The sequence below is a fragment of the Trichechus manatus genome, unplaced genomic scaffold (assembly GCF_000243295.1).
Source record: "Trichechus manatus latirostris isolate Lorelei unplaced genomic scaffold, TriManLat1.0 scaffold00170, whole genome shotgun sequence".
NCBI classification, from domain to species: Eukaryota; Metazoa; Chordata; class Mammalia; order Sirenia; family Trichechidae; genus Trichechus; species Trichechus manatus.
In genome coordinates, this window is record NW_004444106.1 from 3,950,770 (window position 1) to 3,967,746 (window position 16,977).

The window sequence follows — 16,977 nt, forward strand, 5'->3', positions numbered from 1 at the left end:
GTCTGGGTGGGCCGCGGCTTTCCCTCCGTTCCACGCCCCCACCCTGGGTTCCCCCGTTCATGCCCCCCCCCCCTTCATCCCTATCCCAGCGGGTCCCCGCTTCCTTACATGGTCACAGCCGGGCCTCCAGCTCCCGGACGTCCCCCTGCCCCCGCCCCCACCGGACACGGCCCCCGCCCTGCTCGCCCCGCGCAGCCGGCCCCGCGCCCCGCCGGCCCGCGCCCCGCCATGGAGGACCTGGGTGAGTGGGGCCCGGGCCCCCGCGTCCCCAGCTCCTCACCCGCCGCCTGGACCCGCTTCCCCACCCAAGAGCGTCCCTCGCACTCCCCGTATCTCCCCATCCCGGCCTCCCGTCTTCTCACTCCTGCTTCTGGTCTTTGCCCGCGCCTCCTTTCCGACTCCACGTCTCCCTTCCTGACTCTCCTCTGCTGCACCTCCCGGCCAGCTGCTCCGTCCCTTCTTTCCTCGCTGTGCACCTCCATCCTTGGCTGCAAGCGGATGGGCAAGGAGGTGCAGCGCCCCGTGGGCGCTTCTGCTTAAGGTCCCTGGGAAGGGACGGCTTACAAGGGTATGGGTCTGGGGACTGGCAAAGTGGAGGAGGGAGGGGTGGAAGAGTGTGACATCTAGTTCTACAGGATTTGGGGAAGGGAAGAGTTAAGGGCTCCTAAGTGTGGGAAGGGGTCAAGTCCTTGAGGCAAGAAAGAGAATAATAGAGTGCTAAGATGCCAGAGAGAGGTTAAGGGTTTCACCATAGTGATGAGAGATGAGGAGTAAAGGGGCATGGACTTCTAGGTTTTGGAAAGGAAACGGTTAAAAGAACCCAGCTCTAGGGGAAGGAGGAGGAGGTCTTGGGGCCCAGAAAGAGGGCTGGGGCATCTTGTCCTCCTTGTCTGATGGGGCTAGAGCTGGGGCTGGAATGCTGTGCCCTCCGTGGAAGAGAAGGAGTTCCGACACCCTCCAGTAGAGGGTGCGCCTCTGTAAGGGTAATGGGCACTGGCTATGTGGAGAAGAAACCAATCAGAACGCAGGCCTGGGCAGACGCGCCAATGAGGAGCGTAGAGCGAGACCCGGTGAGGCCTGGAGGTGGACCAGGGCTAGGAGGGGCTTGATTTGGTAGAGGGAGAAATTAATGGGCGAGGCAAAGGGAGCATCCAATCAGAAAGCTGGATACCAGGCATACAGCCAATTGAGCAATTTGGGGTGGAGCCAAACTTGGCTTGAGAAAACCAATTTTGACTGCATCAGGGAAGATGGGGAGAATTAAACATTTAGGCGGCTGGGTTTGTGCTTGATTCCCAGGATGAGCCAATCAGGGTGTTCTGGTCATTAAGTATTCCTTGCTGCCCTTCCACGTCTTTGCCTTGGTTTGACGCCATGTTTCCTTCTGATTCTTGACCTCTGCTCGTAATACTGACTTCTGTCTTTCTCAAATACTACCCATTAGGAACCCTTATCCTCTGATCTCTTAAGGCCCTGTCTCAGCCCTCTAATTCCTGGTGGCTTTAAACGCAGCCTCTAACTCCAGATGGCCCTAATCTTGACCCCTCAACTTCTCACCCTGGCTTCTTCTCCCTGCAGATGCTCTGCTTTCTGACCTGGAGACCACTACCTCACACATGCCAAGGTCAGGGGCTGCAAAAGAGCGACCCCCAGAGCCGCTCACGCCTCCCCTGCCCTATGACCACCAGACACAGGTAAGGTCAAATGCTGGGGGCTGGGCCAGCCACTGGCCAAGGCAAGGGAAATCTGGGCCTGAGTGAAGCCAATTACAGGCCTGGCATCCCACACATGCATCTCTTCTCTCTGTAGACAGGGTCTGGGGAGTCTTTGGGAGCATCTGGGGACAAAGACCATCTGTACAGGTGAGGGGCCTGGGAGCTGGGGGATGGGGAACCCACTTCAGGCTCAGGTGAGGGGGCTTGGATTCCCCACCCCTGAGCCCAGGCTCCCACCCTATTTCCCAGTACGGTATGCAAGCCTCGGTCCCCGAAGCCTGCGGCCTCTGCGGCCCCTCCATTCTCCTCTTCCAGTGGTGTCTTGGGCACTGGGCTCTGTGAGCTAGATCGATTGCTCCAGGAACTTAATGCAACCCAATTCAACATCACAGGTAACAGGGTTACTGAGACAGGCCTTGATGGGATGGGGGGTGGGCAAGGAAGGACAGAGACTAATGGTCATAGACATCCCAGAGTAGCTGCTAAAGCATTAACTGGGAGGGTGGTTGAGCATGGCCCCATATCCAAGTGCCCTTCTCTCCTCTCTCCAGATGAAATAATGTCTCAGTTCCCATCTACCAAGGCGGCTGCAGGGGAGCAGAAGGAGGACCAATCTGAGGACAAAAAAAGGCCCAATATGTGAGTCTGGCATAGTTGTCAGGGCTGAGAGAGTGGTGACAGGGGCCCTGGATACCTGGGTTACTGGAGGGAACATTTGGGAGGTTCTGCGCTGACACAAGCTGTGTCTTCACAGCCCTCCCAGCCCATCCCCTGTCCCTGCAAAGCCTTCGGCCACCTCAGCCACCCTGGAGCTGGATAGACTCATGGCCTCACTCTCTGACTTCCGTGTCCAGAACCATGTGAGTCGGACAGGGGGGCGGGTCGGTGTCAGTTTGGGGTTCTCCAACCCCTTCTAGGCCTCTCCACATCTGCCTCCTTGCTGATTCAACTCTCATGTCCTCCATCATGCAGCTTCCAGCCTCTGGGCCAACACAGCCTCCAGTGCCAAGCTCCGTGAACGAGGGCTCCCCATCCCCACCAGAGCCAACCAGTAAGGGCAGCCTAGACACCATGCTGGGGCTGCTGCAGTCGGACCTCAGCCGCCGTGGTGTTCCCACCCAGGCCAAGGGCCTCTGCGGCTCCTGCAATAAACCCATTGCTGGGCAAGTAAGTGGAGCCCCATGAATGTGGGCAGGTAGCTACAGATCCGTCTTTACTGAGAGCTAGACTTTGTGCTGTTCCCTTTTAATGAATAACTGTTTGAAATGGGTACTATTGTTATTCGGTGGCATCATTGGGGGTGCAGGGGGTACAGACTTCACCGGGTGACACTGTCAGAGGGGTGACACACCCTCCCCTGGGGCTGGCCATGGAGTGCACATGCCTCCTCTGTGCCCAGCCCAGCCCCATGCACCCAGCAGCACCTGGGACACGCACACATGCACACACATGCACACGTGCACAGCACAGGTCCCTGGACCTTCCAGCCGGTAGAAACCCTCCAAGAGAGGAGAGTTTGATTTAAAAATTTTAAAAGTCCTCCCCAAATAATCAGACTTAAAAAGAAACAGTCGTCAATACCACCCTGGGTAGGGAGGAGCAGAGAGGACGAGAAAGCGTATGACCTGAGAGCAGAAACTGCTAGGTCAGATCGCAGGGCTTGCTCTGTCTCGCTCTCTCTCAGTTCAGCTTTCCAAACCTAATCAAAAGCAGATTATCCAATAAGCAAGGTAAGCACCAAGATGATCTGAGTGAACAAGTTCACATGTGGTGAAACCCATGTGAAATTGTTCACTACAGATTATTAAGCCCGTGCTTACCTTGCTTATGGGGTCATCCACCCCAGTTAGGGACTGTAAATTTGAAAGGAGGCTTTGATTCTGTAGGAAGGTGCTGTGTGGGGTTGGGAGAGAAACAGATGCCAGCCACACCTAGAAGCAGAATCTTTGATGTGGTGAAAAAATGTGCAATTGTTCACTACAGGTCATCTGGTAAGCTAGGAAAGCACTGTGCTTACCTTGCCTGTTGGATAATCTGCCCCCGATTACCTAACCTATTAACGTATCTCACGTAACCGTAAAATTTAATATTAAAATGAACATAATTTTGATGAACTTCTTAAACATTTTCACTTCATATTCTATTGTTTTCATTCCAAATTTTCACTTTGACCATATGAAACCATGTAAATGTAAGTGATCTAGGCTGTGCGTGTGATATTGTCATTTAAAGACGTAATTTAATTTTACTAGTTATTTGCGTCACTCCTATGACCATTGCATTCAGTGATATATGAGAATTTACGGATAACATTAATACAAAAAACATGACTAAGGGTTCTGTATGGTCTGGTATGGGAGGAGGTCCATGGGGGGGTGACACCATGAGTTACTGCACTGGGTGACACCAACCCTAGTGACGCCACTGTTGTTATTCATATTTAATGGATGAGGAAACTGAGGCTTTGAGTCACATAGCAAGTATGTGGCAGGGTGAGAATTTCAACCCAATTATCATTTGTGGTCCTACTCTGTGCCAGGCACTGTGCTGGCCCCTTTAAAAACATAAAACCCATCTCATTTAATCTTCACAAAAGCTTTGTTGGCTCCACTCAGCACCCCTCAAGCATCCACAGAAACTATCCCTTCTCCACCAGAGAGAGTCTGGTCTGAGAAAACTGGTTCTAGGCTTAACTGAACAGACGTGATTGACAACAGCTGTGCCCAATGGTTGACTAGGCTCCTCCTACTAGATAAGTGCCCATCCCAGAATTCCTAACGTTAGCAAAGTGGGGCAGCATTACGACTTCCGTGGGCCTGAGGCACTTTTGCCTTCATGGGTCCCTTTCGCCATAAATACATATATTTTATTACACAGTATTTTATTACTGCATTATTATAAAGATGAATGTATTAATATTATATATTAAAACATTTTCTTCTAGTTCATTTCTTCTTCCAATTTTAAAAGAAATTAAAACATTTTCATAGGCCCGTAAAAATACTGTGTGCCCTAACACTGCGTGTTGTGCCTAATGGATGAGTCGCTTCTGGAGCAAAGCTTGAAGACCTGGGTTGACTCTCCATCACTTGTAGTTTGCATGACCTTGAAAGAGTCTTTTCCCACCATGGACATTATATTCTTCATCCTGACCTCTCAGAGATAAGATTGGGAAAGCACCATATAAACCTTAGCTCACTGGGCACGTGGCAGCCCGAGGGCCACTCTGACCCTGGCCTTACCCCAACCCGCAGGTGGTGACGGCGCTGGGCCGCGCCTGGCACCCGGAGCACTTCGTTTGTGGTGGCTGTTCCACGGCCTTAGGAGGCAGCAGCTTCTTTGAGAAGGACGGAGCCCCCTTTTGCCCCGAGTGCTACTTTGAGCGCTTCTCACCAAGATGTGGCCTCTGCAACCAACCCATCCAACACGTGAGCCCCACTCGCGGGCACATCAGGCCCTCGCTTCTGTGACCTCTGCCACTAACAGGCCCGCTCCCCCACCCCCAGCTTTATCCCTTGACCAATCCACGGCCCCTTGGACGACCTCACCTTCTCTCCTTGACTCACAAGAACCCTGTTAGTTCTCCAGCGTCTTAGCGTCTACCTCAGCCCTCTCACCTAGGTCCCGGTTGGAGAGGAAGGGAAGGAGGGGCACACTGAGTGTCCTCTTTCATTCTCTGCAGAAGATGGTTACCGCCTTGGGCACCCATTGGCACCCGGAGCATTTCTGCTGCGTCAGTTGCAGGGAGCCCTTCGGGGATGAGGGTGAGAGTTTGACTCCCGCCTTAAAAGCTGCGGGTCCGCTGGACGTCCCGCACCGTCCCTCTAGTCGGCCTGACCCCGTCCCCCCTCTGGTTCCGCAGGCTCGGACCTCCGGAGTCCTCGCGGGTGAATTTTCTCCAAGTCTCTTCTAACCCCACCCTCTCCCATCTGTGGGTTCCCAGGCCCCGCCCATTCCCTCCCCTCCTGCTGTGCCCGCGCGCAGACCCTGCTCCTGCCTTCTAGTCACTGCCAGGTCTCGCTGGCCTCACGGTCTCAGATCTGGGTGTCCCCAGTCCGGCTCCGCCCCCTTTTCTTTCAGCCCACTCTGTTCACGCCCCTAGGTTTCCACGAGCGCGACGGCCGCCCCTACTGTCGCAGGGACTTCCTGCAACTGTTCGCCCCGCGTTGCCAGGGCTGCCAAGGCCCCATTCTGGATAACTACATCTCGGCGCTCAGCGCGCTCTGGCACCCAGACTGCTTTGTCTGCAGGGTGCGCTGCGGTGGAGTGGGGACTTAGAGGGATGGGTCAATGAGAGGAGGGACTATGAGCCTGGGGCGGGGCCATGGCTGATTCAGGGCAGTGTTCTTCCCCAGGCGGGGCTTCCTGTCCGCGGACGGGATACGGGGTCACCTTGGGTCATTCAAGGCTGGTTCTCTGGATTGAGGTTTGGCCGCTGACTTTCCTTTTCGCAACCGTCCTTCCCCAGGAATGCTTCGCGCCCTTCTCAGGAGGCAGCTTTTTCGAGCACGAGGGTCGCCCGCTGTGTGAGAACCATTTTCATGCGCGGCGCGGCTCGCTGTGCGCCACATGTGGCCTCCCAGTCACGGGTCGCTGCGTGTCGGCCCTGGGCCGCCGCTTCCACCCGGACCACTTCACCTGCACCTTCTGCCTGCGTCCGCTCACCAAAGGCTCCTTCCAGGAGCGCGCCGGCAAGCCCTACTGCCAGCCCTGCTTTCTCAAGCTCTTCGGCTGACCGCCCACGAGGCTCTTGGGTCCGGGGGCCAAGCTCCCACAGACCCCGCCCTTCGCGGGTGCCACGTCCTCCAGACCCCAAGGCCCTGCTCTTTGAGCTGGGGTCGCCCCTAAACCCGTCTGTAAGGCCTCACCCACTGGAGAGACCCCGCCCCTAAGGTACTCTTGCATTCTGTCAAGCTCAGAAGAGGCTCCGCCAAGCCTAAGGCCATACATCCTGGAAGTGGGTCGTACACTGAAGATAGATTCCTCGTGAGCCCTTCACTCTATTCCCGCCCTTGTGGGAGCCCCCGACAGAGGGTGGGGGAGTTTGCAATTCCGACGAATCAGAGTCCAGGACGGGACGTCCCTGCTCCCTCACCGTTTTGTGCACCTTTTTCTACCTACATAAACACCTTCCACGCCTCGCTGGTGCCGTGTCTCCGACTGTGCTGTGCAGAGCCCTTCGTCTGGACGCCCCGCCCCTGGGCTGGCTCAGTCCCGGGCGGGCTCTAGGCCACAGTCTGTGGCAGGAGCAGAACGGGCAGCCCTAGCAGGCAGCCGCTCACGGCCTTCAAATAGCAGATGAGCCCGAGGCTGGATAGGACGGCGATCCGCGCAGGATTGTACAGATAGTGGAGGAGGCAGGACAGCTCAGGCTAGGGCCCCGCTGAGCCTTTACTACCACCTTCCCTACCCACCCTCACTCTTCAGCTTCCTACATCCTTGAAACCAGCAGTTAATCTGCTTTTTCCCTCTCCCCTTGCTTAGTCCCCAGAATTATTTTTTCTTTAAAGGACCCTCGGAGATGGAGCTTCATCCAGAAGTGCCAATTTACCCACTCTTTGGATCTGGGCACTAAGGCACTAGTATTGACCCATACCGTCTCCAGTAGCCTGTAGGTTTCATGTAGACATGGCCCCAGCTTACCACCTTCTCATCCCCACCCTTCAAACACCCACATCCTTATGGCATCATCCGGACTGTTAAGCACCAGCCAAATGTGTAGGAATTACCCAGAATATGGAAGAAGGCAGGAAGTTGGCATGTCCAGAGTCATTATTTACTCTCCCTGTTGGTTCATTAGTACTTCCTGAGGCCTCCTCTGCCTTGGCCCTGTGCTGCGCAGTGCTGGGTCCACAAAGAGAGAGAGTCAGGTCTGAGCAATCCTGCCTAGGGGACACAGATACCTAAGCAGAGGATGACACCTGGTGTAGTCAGGGCAGGAACTGAGGGAAGCACTGGGGACTGTAGCAGCCTGGAGGAGGCGCCTAACCCAGACTGGGAGTCAAGGAAAGCTCCCTGGAAGAGGTGATACCTGAGCTAAGTCCCAGCAGAGAAGGGTGGAACCAGAGGTTTCAAGTGTGGAGTTCAGGCTCCATCTGAGTCCTCAAGCCCCAGGGGACTTCGTGAGCCCCTAAACCTTCACCTTGGACCCTGCAGTTCCCTGAGGAGGGGGCTTGGGATCTAGACAACAGGGACATTTGGGGCTGGAAACAATGGATCCCCAGAGACTCTTTCAGCTCTTCAGGGGGAGCTGGTAGTCAAGGAAAGTATGTGTGAGCAGGAGACAAAGGTGAGGTGCCCTTGCTTCAGGCAGGCCTCCCAGATCTTTTCCTCTCCAAGGCTCCTCTTCCTGGGTCTCCCCTGACCTACTGATCTTCTTCCATCCTGGAGGACGTCATCCATCCTCTGGCTTGTAGCTACCTTCCTGTCTTGAGGATGCCCAAAATGGCCATCTCCTGTCTCGATTCATTCATTCACCAAGTGTTTATTGAGCAATCACTATTGTAAATAGGCATTGGTTGCTTATTTATATCTGTTTCTGACACTGGAATGCAAGTTCCCTGAGAGCAGAGAATGTGTCTGTTTTGCTGACCATTGTCTGTCCAGTGTCCGGAAAGGTGTGGTAAGTGCTCAATAAATGTTTGTTAAATGAAAGGAGAAATGGGAAAGAAAGAAAAGGAGGGAGGGCAAGAAGGAAAAAATAGAGGACTAAGAGAAGGTGGGGAAGGGCTCACTTGAACCTGGTAGTCAGGGAAGGCCTCTGTGAAAATGTGATGTTTAAGCTGTGAGTTGAAGGTTGAGAAGGAGTTGGCCAAGCAAATAGGCTGAGGACAGCCTTCCAGGCAGAATGCAAGTGCAAAGGCGAGGAGGTAGGGAAATACTTGGCCTATTGTAAGAAAGGAAAGAAGACCAGTGAGAAGAGGAAGTCCAAGGGGAAGCAGGGGTCACATCATGAAGGGCCTTTTAGGCCACAGTGAGGGCATACAGATTTTATTTTAAGCCCATAAGAAACCAAATGTGTCCTCTGCCATTTGCCCCTGGAGTTCTCTTAAGCACTTCAAACTCATCACCCACTGAAGCAGACACTGTGGATGGCTTGCCCATACTCACTTGACTCACCTAGGAAGTCATATGCAGACAGTGCCCAGACTCTCCAACTTCTCCCCAAACTTCTTGCCTAAGGGCATTCTCTAGGGGCGGGAGTGTGCTTCATGTATTGGGCAGGCCTGAAATGTGTGAGGGAAATTTCTGCAACCTTCAACCGGTGAGACAGGAATTGGTGAATAAATAACCCAGCTTCCTGGCCCCTTGAGGGTCAGTTCCGAGGTGTGTTCTTCCATCTCCCAGAGGGTCCCCGCTGGGATTGAGTCCCATTTGCCCTCAGGGATAACCTACTAATCAAATCACACTTTACTGGCTTTTCTGCTTTCTTTGTCTCACTTCCCCACTCCTTCACAGTTCTTCCTGGGATCATCTCCCAGATAAAGTCCTTGCACCCAGATTCTTGTCTCAGGGGCTGCTTCTGAAGGAACTCAAACTAAAATAGTCCATAAGAACTCATCATATTCCCCTAAAATATTTTTCTGTGTTCCCTATCTCAGGGATGACCGTAGCTTCCATAATCAGACAGGAGTTCCCCTTGACAGTTCCCCTACATTCAAAGATAGTATAGAAAGGCAGAGGGTCAGGTATTCACCAACCTCCTCCCTCTCTACACCTGGCCCTGTGCTGAGCAAAGGGACTCCAGGGATGAATCAGACCAGTCCCTGCTCTTGAAGCATCCCCACAGTCTGTTGGGGAGACAGGCCTGGACCCACACAAGGACCACACAGTGTGCTCAGAACTGTATCAGAAAATTCAGAGAAATCTTCCCTGAAGAGGTGACACAGGTTGGGTACTGAAGGTTGAGTAGGAGTTGGTTATGCGGGAGAAGACACTCTAAGCAGAGGACACAGGTTTGGAGGTATGCAAATATTTGGGCTGGGCAGGGAAATCAGAAAGGAACCGTGGCTTCACTGTAGGCTTTGTATGGAAGAGCAAGGAGAAGAGAGAGAAGTCAGGGTATGGTAGGCCTTGAATATTAGACTGAGAGTATGAACTTCCTCCTGAAGGTAGTAGGGAGCTTTGGAGGGTTTCTGAGCAGGGGAGTGATACTGTTAGATTTGGATATGAAAATGATCCCTTTGAATTAGAACCAGGGGCCTGGTTCAGTTGGGCTCGCTAGGTAGAGGCTGAGGGTGGGTGAAAGAGGTGATTTTGAGCCTGGGCCATTGAGGAGGGGGTGGGGACTAAAGCCTAGGAAGGAGTGCTCCTGAACTGGAAAGGGTCCAGTTCCCCAGGATCAGCTTTGGTCTTGTTATGACCTGATTCAGCTAAATGAAGCTGAAGTGGGGAGAGGGCGAGGACTGGGGGACTTGCCAGCTCACTGCCTTTGAGGTAACCATTAATCCCTCCCCTGGGGGCATCCGGGAGCTGGTCCCTTGAGGGGCAGATCCTTGTCAGAATGGAGGCACACACAGAGGCAAGCTCGGCACCAGGACTGGAGGACCAGAGTGTCCTAATCGACAACACTGCTGACATTCTGGTCATTGCCGCCTATTTCCTGCTGGTCATTGGTGTCGGCTTATGGGTGAGAGGTCAAGGGGTGCTGCTGGAAGCCAGGCCTCTGAGGTCTGGGGGGAAAGTCTCTGGAAGACCCTATGGTAGGGATGGTGGTAGGATGCCTGGATTTTTGAGGGATAAACCCAGGGCTGGGAGGCAAGCAGGTCTTTTGAGAGACTCAGGGAGGCACAGCCAACATTCCTTCCTGTTTTCCCACCTTTGGATTGAGTTAGTGAGCGAGTTAGTGGATTTCCATCAGGGTCAGCGTTCATGAAGAGTTCTCTTGTTTCCCGGACCACATTTATGACTGACCAGCAGCCTATATCCAAGATCCCCAGGAAAGTCAGGCCAAATCCAGCCAAACTCAGGGTGCCTCGGGGGAGATGGGGTGAGGGAGATTAGGGGAGCCAAGTGCTGGTTAATCTTCAGCCTGAAACAAGGCTGAAGAATCTGTTGAGGAAGCTAATGAGGTCTCAAGATGTGTCCTGAACCCAGGTGTTCCTCACTCCTGTCCCCTAGTCCATGTGTAGAACCAACAGAGGCACGGTTGGTGGCTACTTCCTGGCGGGACAAAGCATGATATGGTGGCCGGTAAGCAGAGCTGGGCTGTGGAGGAGGGAGGGGAGGCCTAGGGAGGCAGCCTGGCTCACCCCACCTCTGGCCACCCAGGTTGGGGCCTCTCTCTTTGCCAGCAACATTGGCAGCGGCCACTTTGTGGGCCTGGCAGGGACTGGTGCTGCAAGTGGTTTGGCTGTGGCTGGATTCGAGTGGAATGTGAGATCCTCTTTTCACCAATAACCCTGCCCCCGGTGGGGACTCCTGGGAGGGCCATACCTGGGGAAGCTCCAGGCTGGGGGATGTAAGTGAGACTGGAGGTGGGCCTTTCCAACTGTGGGCTGGGGCTGGGCTGGGAATGAGTGTCACAATGTCCAGCTCAGAGGTGGGAGATGCACGAGATGACTGCTTTCAGGGAAAGGGTAGGTCCTGCCCCTGACTTGCTGTGACCCTGGACCAGCCACTACCCTCTGTGGACCTTGATTTTCTCCTCTCTGAAGCTGGGTGAGTGGCCTCAAAGATAGGGCAGCGCTTGTTAGTTCTGATGTTTTCTGAAGCTGTGGCCTGTGAGGATCCCTGGGCCAAATGAAAGCCCCTTGCTCGGAAGAGGAGACAAAGCTCTTGGTCTGAGGCGCCCCTTAGAGGCTTGGGGAGATCAGGGCTATGAGCTCAGGGCTTCCTGGAGGAGGAGGCCTCTGAGCTGAGCCTTGACGGACAGAAGTCTTGGAAGGGTGGAGAGGAGAAGGGAGGTAATACTGCCTGACAGAGACAGGGGTCAGGCTGAGGAGTCTGTTCTTAGGTTCATGTGCTAGAGATGGGAGGTGGGGGAATGAGGTGAGGAGGAGTAGGGTAGAAACCGTCCTGGGAGGGACTGGCCACGAGTCATGGAGGCAAGGCTCTGGTTAAGGGCCCAGGAAGGGGTCAAGACCCTGCTCCTTAATGTACAGGGCTCAGGACCAGTTGCGCCCTCCGTGCCCCAGGCGTGACCCTTTTCAGGGCCACTTGCCTTGGAGTAGCACGTTCACGAAGAGAAGTTCTCTCAGACCCTTCAGACGGGGAGCGCGGGGCCGCTCTCATCGCAGGATCTCAGGAATGGAGTCATCAGCTGCCGCGCTGTGTCCGCAGGCGCTGTTCGTGGTGCTGCTACTGGGCTGGCTCTTCGCGCCGGTGTACCGAACCGCGGGCGTCATTACGATGCCGCAGTACCTGCGCAAGCGCTTCGGCGGCCACCGCATCCGCCTCTACCTGTCAATGCTCTCGCTTTTTCTGTACATATTCACCAAGATCTCGGTGAGCCTCAGCGGCGGGCGGGGCGGGACGCAGGAAGGGCGGGGCCGCTGAAAGGAGGTCTCTAGAGAGACCTGACAGAGCCTTGGTGGCGCAATGATTAAGCACTTGGCTGCTACTGAAAGGTCGACGGTTCACTCACCAGCCGCTCTGAGGGAGAAAAGGCAATCTACTCCCGCAAAGATTTCAGGCTCAGAAACCCTATTGGACAGTTCTACTCTATTCTACAGGGTCTCTATGAGTCGGAATCTACCCCCAGTACACAAAAGAGACCTGGAGAGGGCGGGGCAAAAGAACGGATGGAGGCGGGGCCTAGAAGGAACATGTCTCTGGAGCCATGGCCACAGTGGTGGGGCCTCGGAAGGCCAGGTCGTCGAAAAATGAGGGAGCCTTCCAGAGCTTGGTCACATAGGGATGTGGCCTGGGCAGGAGGTGGACCTGGGTCCCTGCCCTGGCCCCTGAGCCCTGACCTGCGCGCTGGCTCCTTCCCCCAAGGTGGACATGTTCTCCGGAGCGCTGTTCATCCAGCAAGCTCTGGGCTGGAATATCTACGCCTCAGTCATCGCGCTTTTGGGCATCACCATGATCTACACGGTGACAGGTGGCCGCGGGAGGGGGGTAGGGAAGACAGCAGGGCTGGGAGACTTGCTTAGAGCCGTGGAGCTGTGGGCGGGTTTTAGGGTAGTCACCAGAGGAAAGCAGGGAGGAGAGGTTCTAAAGTGTGATGCGGTCCAGGTAGGAGGGGCACCTCAACCTTTGGAAAACAAACTCCCCCTCTCTCCCCACTTGGATTTGGATTGGAAGCTCCGAGCACCGAACAGGTGCCGAGCCTCGGAGTGGGAACTGAGGAAAAAGAAGATTCAGCAGCTTTTGAACGCCTGGGAGGGGAGCCGACTTTGCCAGTCCCTAGGATATCCTGCCAAACCGAGTGTGGTCGGAGGGTTCCAGGGTGGAGCCTAAGGCCGAACGCTGGACAAGAGAGGGCGTGGCCTGTGCCAGTGGCGGGTTTGAGGGGTCCAGCCTGGGGATGGGATGGAACTGAGAATTTGGACCTCAGAGAGTCACTCCCTCATATTACATAGGCGAGAAAAGTGGGGCCTAGAGAGGAGCCAGCAGTGGGGGTCTTGCACATGGGTGCCTGGCCAAGGAGGCATCACTGGAACTTAATACTCAGCCCACATTCTGCTCATCAGCCTCTTGGTGCCCGGGTGCATTAACCCAGAGAATGGGCCATCGTTTTGATATTTGTTCTCCAGGAAGGGGCACGTTTTTTGAATTCGCGCAAAAATACTGTATGTGCTAGGGGCGGCCTGTCTGTCATCATGAGCTGGGCTCTCCCCACTGACCCAGGCCCGTTGCAGGAGGGCTGGCAGCGCTGATGTACACGGATACGGTGCAGACCTTCGTCATTATCGTGGGGGCCTTCATCCTCATGGGCTACGGTACAGGGCTCAGCCAGCGGTGGGGGGAGGAGCTGGAGGTCGAGGGTCGCAGAGCTCTCAACGCTGGAGCAGGGATATCGCGCGTTTCCCGCACGTGAGTCCCAGGGAGGGCCTTGGCGTGGGCGCTGGGTCCCCTGACGGCCTTGCTCACACACAGCCTTCCACGAAGTGGGCGGGTATTCGGGGCTCTTCGACAAATACTTGGGGGCAATGACGTCGTTGACAGTGTCCGAGGACCCTGCCTTGGGCAACATCTCCAGCTCCTGTTATCAACCCCGTCCTGACTCCTACCACTTGCTTCGGGACCCTGTGACGGGCGACCTGCCGTGGCCCGCGCTGCTCCTAGGGCTTACCATCGTCTCGAGCTGGTACTGGTGCAGTGACCAGGTGCGGGGCCAGGGCTTGGGCTCCAGCACAGCCAGAACCGCTGAGTGGAGCTGAGATGGGTGGAGCTAGGCGGCTTCTAGCCCGGCTTTGAGTTCCAACATGTGGTCTGAGCAGGCGGGACCCAGGCCCTGGGAAGCACGCTAAGGATGGAGCTAAACCAGGTGGAGCTGGATCCAAGGGCCAGAGTCTGAGGGTGGAAATGAACCGGGGGCCCACCTGAGCCAGAGGAGCGATCTGAATCGTCAGGGCGAGTTGAGGCAAAGCGTGAGGTGGGGGAATCTCAGGGACTGGACACAGGTGGTTGAATGTCCCTCGTCGCAGGTCATAGTGCAGCGCTGCCTGGCTGGGAAGAACCTGACCCACATCAAGGCAGGCTGCATCCTGTGCGGCTACCTGAAGCTGATGCCCATGTTCCTCATGGTCATGCCAGGCATGATCAGCCGCATTCTTTACCCGGGTAATGTCCGCATCCCCATCCTGAACCAAGATTTCTGTGCTCCACCTAGCCTCTTTCTTGTGCAATGATCCAGGTGCCTGTCTCCCATTTCCGATACCGCCCTAAGATACAGGAATCCATCTGGTCGCCTGGCCCCGCCTTCCACCAAGGGTCCCACATCCCCTCTCATAGGCTTCCCAGTCCCCACTTCAGGAATCCTAGTCCGCGACCCGGTCCCACCCTAGCCGCGCTGTGGCCTCTTTCCCGCAGATGAGGTGGCGTGCGTGGTGCCCGAGGTGTGTAAGCGCGTGTGTGGCACCGAGGTAGGCTGCTCCAACATCGCCTACCCGCGGCTTGTTGTGAAGCTCATGCCCAATGGTAAGGGTGGGCACCCGGGTTGGCCGCTGCCCACACGCGCGGGTACGCCGCGTTGACTCGAGGGGGCGCCCCTCGCGGAGCCCCCACCACCAGCGTGTCCTGGGCCTCATGGCTCCCCTCCGCCTGCAGGTATGCGCGGACTCATGCTGGCGGTCATGCTGGCGGCGCTAATGTCCTCGCTGGCCTCAATCTTCAACAGCAGCAGCACACTTTTCACCATGGACATCTACACGCGCCTGCGACCCCGTGCCAGCGACCCCGAGCTACTGCTAGTAGGACGGTGAAGCCTGCGTTCCCTGCCCTCCTGCCCCACGAATTATCCCAGGATAGGGGCAGGGAGCACCCGCAGGGTTGTGGGAAGGTGTGAGTCATGAGTGAAGTCCCTTGACGGTCGCTCCACCACAGGCTCTGGGTGGTGCTCATTGTGGCTGTGTCGGTGGCCTGGCTACCCGTGGTGCAGGCAGCACAGGGCGGGCAGCTCTTCGATTATATGCAGTCGGTCTCCAGCTACCTGGCACCACCTGTGTCTGCCGTCTTCATCCTGGCTCTCTTTGTGCCCCGTGTCAATGAAAAGGTGAGCCTACGTCGTAAGCCTAGGGCAGGGTTTGGGCATTCTGAGGAGGCTGACTCTTTCCTCCCTGCAGGGTGCCTTCTGGGGACTGATTGGGGGCCTGCTGATGGGTCTGGCACGTCTTATTCCCGAGTTTTCCTTTGGCTCGGGCAGCTGCGTGAGACCCTCGAAGTGCCCAGCGTTGATCTGCGGCGTGCACTACCTCTACTTTGCCATCGTGCTCTTTGTCTGCTCCGGCCTCCTCACCCTCGTAGTCTCCCTGTGCACCGCGCCCATCCCACGCAAACATGTAAGTGCTGGCCTCTGGGCCGCCTCCTGTCCCAGACTTGCAAGGTCCAGGTCAGTGCAGCTCCCTCTCCTCCCTGAGCGCATCTGCTTCCAGGAAGGCCCAGTGGGGGCACACTTAGAGAGTTTCTATACTGAAGGTTGGCTGGGAGTCCAGCTTGAAGTTTCACTTGCAGAGCAGGCACAACGTGTTACATTAAATGACGTTTATTTAAAGTGGTTTTGGGAGAGGTGGGCTGAAGAAGATTATGGGGGAGGTCACAATCTTCTTTGGGGATCAAAGTGCCTCAAAGCCAATTCTTGGCATGGCCCTTGGGATTCAAAACACAGGATTTGACTGGTGGCTGAGAGGGACAGAGTGCCATCTTGAAAGCCCATACAAGGCTTTGGTCTTGTGACGCTGCTGGGCAGGTGAAGGGCTGACTGGGGGGCAGGACAAAAGAGCTGGGCCTGGAAGGATGGGCAGGGTTCCACAGGTGGAGAAGGGAGGAGAGGCAGCAGGTAGAAACTGAGCAAATACCACAAGAAGGAAAATTGTGTAAGACTGTACACTAGTCTCAAATGCTACAATTCTGGGTGTAGACAGGGGTCTTGGGGTGATGAAAGGGGAAGAGGACAGGGCCTGCATCTTTAAATACCCCGCTGAGGAGCTTGGGTTTAGCCTGAGGACTAAGGGAACCCTTGGAAGGTTAAGTTGAAATGAGCTGAGCCTAGGCCAGGTGTGCAAGCTGCACAGAGGGAGCTAGGGCGGGCGGTGAGAGGGCTGTTTCGCCAGTGTGGACAAGACACTAGGGCCTGGGGTGGGGGAACAGAACTCCCACCTGGCCCCTGCTCCTACCCCTCCCCAGCTCCACCGCCTGGTTTTCAGTCTCCGGTACAGCAAGGAGGATCGAGAGGACCTGGATGCAGATGAGGAGCTGGAAGGCCCAACCTCACTCCCTGTACAGAATGGGCGCCTAGAGCACGCAGCGGAGATGGAGGGTAAGGCGCTGCCCGAGGAGGCGGGGCTCAGGGGCCAAGTTCCCTCTCGCTAACTGCAGGGCCTCCATTTCTCCCAGAGCCCCAGCCCTCAGCACCAGGTCTATTCCGCCACTGCCTCTTTTGGTTCTGTGGAATAAGCAGCGGTGGGGCGGTTAGTTCCCCACCCCCTGCTCAGGAGGAGGCTGCTGCAGCAGCCAGGCGGCTGGAGGACATCAGTGAGGACCCAACCTGGGCCCGTGTGGTCAACCTCAACGCCCTGCTCATGATGGCTGTGGCCATGTTCCTCTGGGGCTTTTATGCCTGAGGCAACTATGTTGGACACCATGAGCCACAACCAGG

At 55.8% G+C, this 16,977-nt stretch overlaps 2 protein-coding genes across 2 annotated transcripts; both read left to right on the plus strand.

Moving 5' to 3' along the window:
* Window positions 1-214: 214 nt before the first annotated feature.
* TGFB1I1 (transforming growth factor beta 1 induced transcript 1) lies at window positions 215-6,848 on the plus strand. Its single transcript, XM_004386701.2, has 11 exons — window positions 215-241; window positions 1,579-1,694; window positions 1,810-1,862; window positions 1,965-2,107; window positions 2,267-2,354; window positions 2,470-2,575; window positions 2,688-2,882; window positions 4,970-5,143; window positions 5,398-5,479; window positions 5,818-5,966; window positions 6,184-6,848. Exons 1-11 carry the CDS (start codon window positions 229-231, stop codon window positions 6,448-6,450), a joined length of 1,386 nt encoding a protein of 461 aa, XP_004386758.1. The 5' UTR covers window positions 215-228; the 3' UTR covers window positions 6,451-6,848.
* Window positions 6,849-10,218: 3,370 nt separating this feature from the next.
* Window positions 10,219-16,973, plus strand: SLC5A2 (solute carrier family 5 member 2). Its single transcript, XM_004386700.2, has 14 exons — window positions 10,219-10,344; window positions 10,836-10,907; window positions 10,986-11,090; window positions 11,997-12,161; window positions 12,654-12,759; window positions 13,520-13,600; window positions 13,758-13,987; window positions 14,309-14,444; window positions 14,694-14,801; window positions 14,931-15,081; window positions 15,207-15,375; window positions 15,446-15,661; window positions 16,506-16,638; window positions 16,716-16,973. Exons 1-14 carry the CDS (start codon window positions 10,219-10,221, stop codon window positions 16,940-16,942), a joined length of 2,025 nt encoding a protein of 674 aa, XP_004386757.1. The 3' UTR covers window positions 16,943-16,973.
* Window positions 16,974-16,977: the final 4 nt, after the last annotated feature.

Coding starts and splice junctions, on each gene's coding strand:
- TGFB1I1 (XM_004386701.2), top strand. Junction 1,695..1,809: donor CCTATGACCACCAGACACAG/GTAAGGTCAAAT, acceptor TTCTCTCTGTAG/ACAGGGTCTGGGGAGTCTTT. Junction 2,576..2,687: donor ACTTCCGTGTCCAGAACCAT/GTGAGTCGGACA, acceptor TCCATCATGCAG/CTTCCAGCCTCTGGGCCAAC.
- SLC5A2 (XM_004386700.2), top strand. CDS start 10,219: ATGGAGGCACACACAGAGGCAAGCTCGGCACCAGGACTGGAGGACCAG. Junction 14,445..14,693: donor CAGCCGCATTCTTTACCCGG/GTAATGTCCGCA, acceptor TCTTTCCCGCAG/ATGAGGTGGCGTGCGTGGTG. Junction 16,639..16,715: donor GCACGCAGCGGAGATGGAGG/GTAAGGCGCTGC, acceptor CATTTCTCCCAG/AGCCCCAGCCCTCAGCACCA.